Source organism: Fistularia commersonii, chromosome 11, assembly GCF_037954325.1.
Source record: "Fistularia commersonii isolate RoL2024-O1a breed Wild chromosome 11, RoL_Fcom_v1.0, whole genome shotgun sequence".
Lineage (NCBI taxonomy): Eukaryota > Metazoa > Chordata > Actinopteri > Syngnathiformes > Fistulariidae > Fistularia > Fistularia commersonii.
The window spans coordinates 19,249,753-19,254,929 of record NC_141294.1 but is presented as its reverse complement, the minus strand read 5'-3'; the positions used below and the strand labels follow the sequence as shown (position 1 = coordinate 19,254,929).

Below are 5,177 nucleotides of genomic sequence, written 5' to 3'. Positions count from 1 at the left end.
CAACACAATTTTACAACGCGTAGCCCAAAACACAGACCAGTGCCACGTATTGATCAGCGATATGTTTTAATGCTTGAAACAAAATAAAACAAAACAAAACAAAAAAAAACCACAACAAAACAACCAAAATTAAGCCGGAAATGGTAACCCGCTCCGACGTGCGCCCGTCTCACCCTCTATTTAACCACGCGTACCCCTCCTCCTCCCCCACGCGCGCACACACAAACACACCAAAAACCAAGCGCGCATTCTTAATCTTAATCCGCCTGTACATTGAGTTAAACGTTGTATCTGCCTGAATCCAACATCGGACAAAACCCGCCACCTGTTCTCCCCCCTCCCCTTCTTTTGACTCCGCTTCTCCGGTTCCCGTCCAATCGGGACCGGAAGGCCGGTCGGGAGGCGGAGAGTCGAGGAGGAGAAGTTGGACGAGAGAGCGAGCGAGCTGAGAACGGCCGCGGCCGAGCGGGCGTGCGTGCGAACGAGCGAGCGAGCGAACCAGACGCCGGCGGGGGGCGCGTGCACGCGGACCGAGGCGTGGAATCGCGTGCGTGCGTGCGCGCGTACGAGACGCCGCGGAATCGGCGCGCAGCCACAGGTTGACGCGCCTCACCGCCATGGATTATCATCACTATCTTCATCATCGCGTCTCCTCATCTTCCTCTACTTCTTCATCTTCTTCACCGCGAGGCGACCGGATGGGGAACGGATCGATCACAGATCACTGATCGAAGGAACTGATCGGCAAAGTGAACAGTTGAGAAGCTGTGGAGGGGAGGAGGTTCTTCTCCTCCTCCTTCTTCTTCTTTTTTTTGGTGGGAAGGGGGGTAGCCGAGGAGGACCTGTGGAGGGACCCGATGTGAGAGGGAGGATGAGGCGGATGAGGAGGATGAGGAGGAGCGGACGGGATGGAAACATGAGGAAGAAGAAAAAAAGTCTCTACTTCTTCTTCTTCTCGTCCAGCCAGTGATTCAACGCGACTGATCCGGGTGGAGGAGGAGAGGAGAGGTAGGAGGTAGGAGGTAGGTAACGGAGACAGACATGGAGGAGGGGGGAGCCAGGGGGTGAAGAGGAGGAGGGGGAGGAAGGTGTCTGGTTATATCACACTAAAAGTAGGTTATTGCTTTGGATCAATCAAAAAGACAAAACTCGTCCGCCCCGAACTGCACACCTACAGTTCAGTGCTTCCCCTTCCTGCTTCCCCCTTTTCGCTTGATATGTCCCCTTCCATCCCTGCATCCACGAAAAACAATATAACACATTCTTTTTCTGGCTAAACTGCTGTAAGCGGCGCCTGACTGTGAGGCGTTTTGTATGTGTGTGTGTGTGTGTGTGTGTGTGTGTGTGTGCGTGTGTGTGTGTGAGGGAGGAGTCGGAGGGGGGAGGCTGACTCAAATGTGACTCGCGAGATGAAGCATATTCCCCCCAATTATGGCCACTTTTCTCCACTCCGTCGCTCCTCTTATTTGTTAGAGCTGTCATCTACTCTTCCGCCGTCTTGGTTGAACTAACGCCATCTCCATGTGTGTGTGTGTGTGTGTGTGCGTGTGCGCAGACAGGTGCGTGGCCGCCGCTGTCACCATGGAGCCTCCCCCCTCGCTGAGCCTGGCTCTGCTGGGAGGGAACGAGGAGGAGGACCAGCGCTTCCTGCTCCCCCTGGGCGGCGCGTCCCACGCCACGGCCGCCGGCAGCCAGCCCGGATCCAACCACTCCAACCATACAGGGGGGTCCGGCTTGGGTCGCCTGAACGGCAGCAACGCATCGCCGTCACCGGCCGCACCCGGCCCGCCGCCGCTCCCCAAGCTGCCCTTGACCTCGTCCGGGGCGCAGCCTCTTCCCCCGCCCATCCCCAACGCCCTGCACCCCACCAGCACCCCACTGTCCTCCTGCCTGGGCTCGCAGCACAGCCTGAGCGGGGACAACTCCCCCGTGTACAACGCCCTCTTCTACTCCTCCCACTCGCCGTCCATGGAGAGGGAGCGGGACCGAGAGAGGGGGTGCAAGCACCGGCAGGCCAGCCCGCTGGTGCACCGCCGCGACAGCAACCCTTTCACGGAGATCGCCATGAGCTCCTGCAAGTACACCGGCGGGGTGATGAAGCCCCTGAGCCGCCTCAGCGCCTCCCGGAGGAACCTCATCGAGTCGGACAGCAACAGCGAGACCAAAGACGGCGGCGTTTCGGCTGTCACCGGGGCGACGGCCGCCGGCGGGCACGAGCGACAACGCGAGGCCACGCCTAGCTCGTTGGTGGCGCCGTCGTCCACGAATCAGCCGCCGCTCCAGAGCCCGCCCGAGATTGTCATTTCGTCCAAGGAGGACTCGCCGTACCTCAGGGGGTATGACATCACAGACTCCACATCCAATCAGATGTCCATCTACCACCAGAACCACGCGCTGGTGGAGAGCAGGCGGGCGCCGCCGCCCCGAACTGGACAGGGAGGGGTCGGCGTGGCTGGCGCCGGGACCAGGAGCAGCACCTCCAAGGCGCCAAAACGGAAGAACCAGAACATTGGCTATAAGCTGGGGCACCGCAGGGCGCTGTTCGAGAAGAGGAAGCGGTTGAGCGACTACGCCCTCATCTTCGGGATGTTTGGCATCGTCGTCATGGTGATCGAGACAGAGCTGTCCTGGGGCGTGTATACCAAGGTGAGGCTGATGGCGTGGTGTGGCGCGGCGCTGTGGATTTCACACACAAAATTTACCGTGTCAGTTGTATCACACTTCCTGTTTAGTACGACGTCAGTGATGTCATCATGATAATGATTATGATAATGTATCCTTTATTAATCTCTTGTGGGGAAATTAGTTCTCTGCAATGAAGCCATCATGGATGAATCATGAGCAGTTGGCTGCCAGCGGAGCAGTTAGGGGTTAAGTGTCTTGCTCAACAACACTTCGACATACTAGGAGGAGCAGGGAATCCAACCGGGAATGTTCAGTTACAAAAGCGATTGTTCGACCTCCTGCGCCACGCCGTCCCCATCATAGAAACTACAATTAGCACCCCCCCCACTTTAAAATCCTCTATGTACTTCTGTGTACACAACTGGATTTTTGATCACAAAGTTTACCGCACCTGTAGTATATAACTTCCTGTTTAGTATGATGTCATAGTAATGTCATCGTGTTGTTATAGAAACTACAACCAGCGACCTCCCCCACCCCCCCCGTTCCCGAAATCTACTTTGTACTTCTGTGTGCACAAGCTGTAGTTCATATCATTTCCGACACCCGGTCTCCCCTCGGTGAACCCCTTTTCCAATTGCGTTGCCACGGTAACTAACGCCAGACGTTCAAAAGCCGCTCGGCGAACACAACGTGGCACCTCGTGTAGAACGATGAGACGTCGTCGAAAAGTGCAGCTCCGTCGGCTCTCGTGCCTCGCAGCTCGCCGGCTGCTGCTTTTGCTGTCCGTCGCCATGGCGATGTCCCCACAAGGCACTCTGGGTGATGGAACTTCTCCCAAATATTTAATGTTTCCCAGCAGTTTGCTATCGGAAGGACACAGGCAGTGATGAAATAAAATTGTGAAAATTCAGTTTATTTTGCAAAGATGCCTTCATATCTTTGTAAAACGTTGTTTTATTCAGGTTCCCCCCACCCCGACCCCTGCTGGCAACCCCCTAAAAATCCCCTGTAGCTTAAAATTTGCTCCGCCGGGAGGCTTCACCATCCAATGGCAATGTCCAAAAAACATGTACCCCCTGATTCAGGTCATGTTTACTTAAATGGCAACCAATCACAGTACAATCACAGTACAGTCATTGTCTGATGATTCCTGCATGCCTGCAGAGCAGCTCTGGTTGACGCTCTTCTTAAAACGATCTACCAAATCCCCCAATCCCAGGGTAAAAATTTTGGCAGGAGCCCTGGACAGGTCAAGTCTTGGACAAGCCTTCTGCCTCAACCGGTTGGGGTAGAAAGCAATGGAAAGCAACAGTGTGTTGGGCTAGTAATACCAATAACTAATACTAATACCAATACATGCTAATAATGGACACACAGTAATAGCTTCGATATTTATAAAAGGTTAGACGTCGGGCAAGAATGCTACAGGAGATGGCCAGGGGGTATGTATGTTTGAACCAAAGTCAAAGATGAAGTAGTGATTGAAATTGCGGCGAACTTAAAAACACGGCGACTCAGAGTTGATAGACGTCCCGAAGAAGAATTCAACGTGTTGCTGAATTGTCGCCTCGCGCCGACGGCGCACTCGAAGGTGGCTATGTTGCTCTGAAAACAAGAAGTGTTGCGCAAGTACAACGGCAATGGAAATACCAGGGCTTAGTCGCCACTAGAAAACGGTCGGGGGTTAAAGGTCGCCTGCCACCTGTTCCGCTAATTGCCTTTGACCAGGTTCCCGCTTTGCCCGCGTTTGATGCCCCGGGATCCCCTGCTGATAATTAGCGACGGTTCAAATGCTAGTCGCTTTCATGCGCCAATGCCTCCGGCACACCGGTGATGCCGGCAGGGATGCCACACGAGCAGTGGGTTGGATGACGATGGCTGCGGCGGTGGAGGAAGAGGATTATCAGGAGGAGGCCAGGAACTCATTTGTCTGTGTAATGGGGGAGCGTAATAAGCCGCGTTAGCCTCCGTCTGCTAGTGCGTTGACTTTGCCGCACCGTGTTTATTTATTGATCTGTTTATTCGTTTTCATGGTTTCGGGGGAAGGGGTGGGGTGGTGGTGGTGGTGTCATGAATGGATGACTGATCATATGACCGAGGAGGAAGAGGAGGAGGGTGCTGACGCCCTCGTCTCCACCAGGATGACCCCTCTGCTCGTCTGCCCCAGCGCTCCTCCTTTTCTCCTCGACACACCTCGAGAGGCGGAGGCTGTTTTTTTTATCAATGAATTTCCATGGTTTGATCTCTCTCTCTCTCTCTCTCTCTCTCTCTCTCTCTATTCGTCCATCCTTTTTTCTTTTCTGCTGACTTATTTTTCCTCTCTGAAGGCGATGGCCGACACTTTTTGGGATGAAATAAAAAGGAAAAAAGCCATCTTTCTTTCTTCTGTCTCTTTTCCATTTCAACTCCCCACCTCTCTTTCCTTTCTCCCGCCATCTCTCACCGCCTCTCTGGTGGGTGTCAAACTGGGGGAGTGTGCGATCGGAAGATAGAGGCGTCCGGGCCGAGAAATGAGAGGATGCCCGGGGAGAGAAAAGATGGATACAGGG

At 54.4% G+C, this 5,177-nt stretch overlaps 1 protein-coding gene across 2 annotated transcripts in view; it reads left to right on the top strand.

Moving 5' to 3' along the window:
• Positions 1 to 567: 567 nt before the first annotated feature.
• Positions 568 to 5,177, top strand: part of kcnn3 (potassium intermediate/small conductance calcium-activated channel, subfamily N, member 3) — a 60,912-nt gene continuing 56,302 nt past the window's right edge. Inside the window, exons 1-2 of one of the 2 annotated variants that reach the window (XM_086155737.1) lie at positions 568 to 1,022; positions 1,556 to 2,646. In XM_086155737.1, the coding sequence (XP_086011863.1) occupies positions 1,582 to 2,646 (1,065 nt within the window). In that variant the 5' untranslated portion in view covers positions 568 to 1,022; positions 1,556 to 1,581. The remainder of the gene's footprint in view (positions 1,023 to 1,555; positions 2,647 to 5,177) is intronic. The other variant, XM_086155738.1, reaches the window with a different exon arrangement.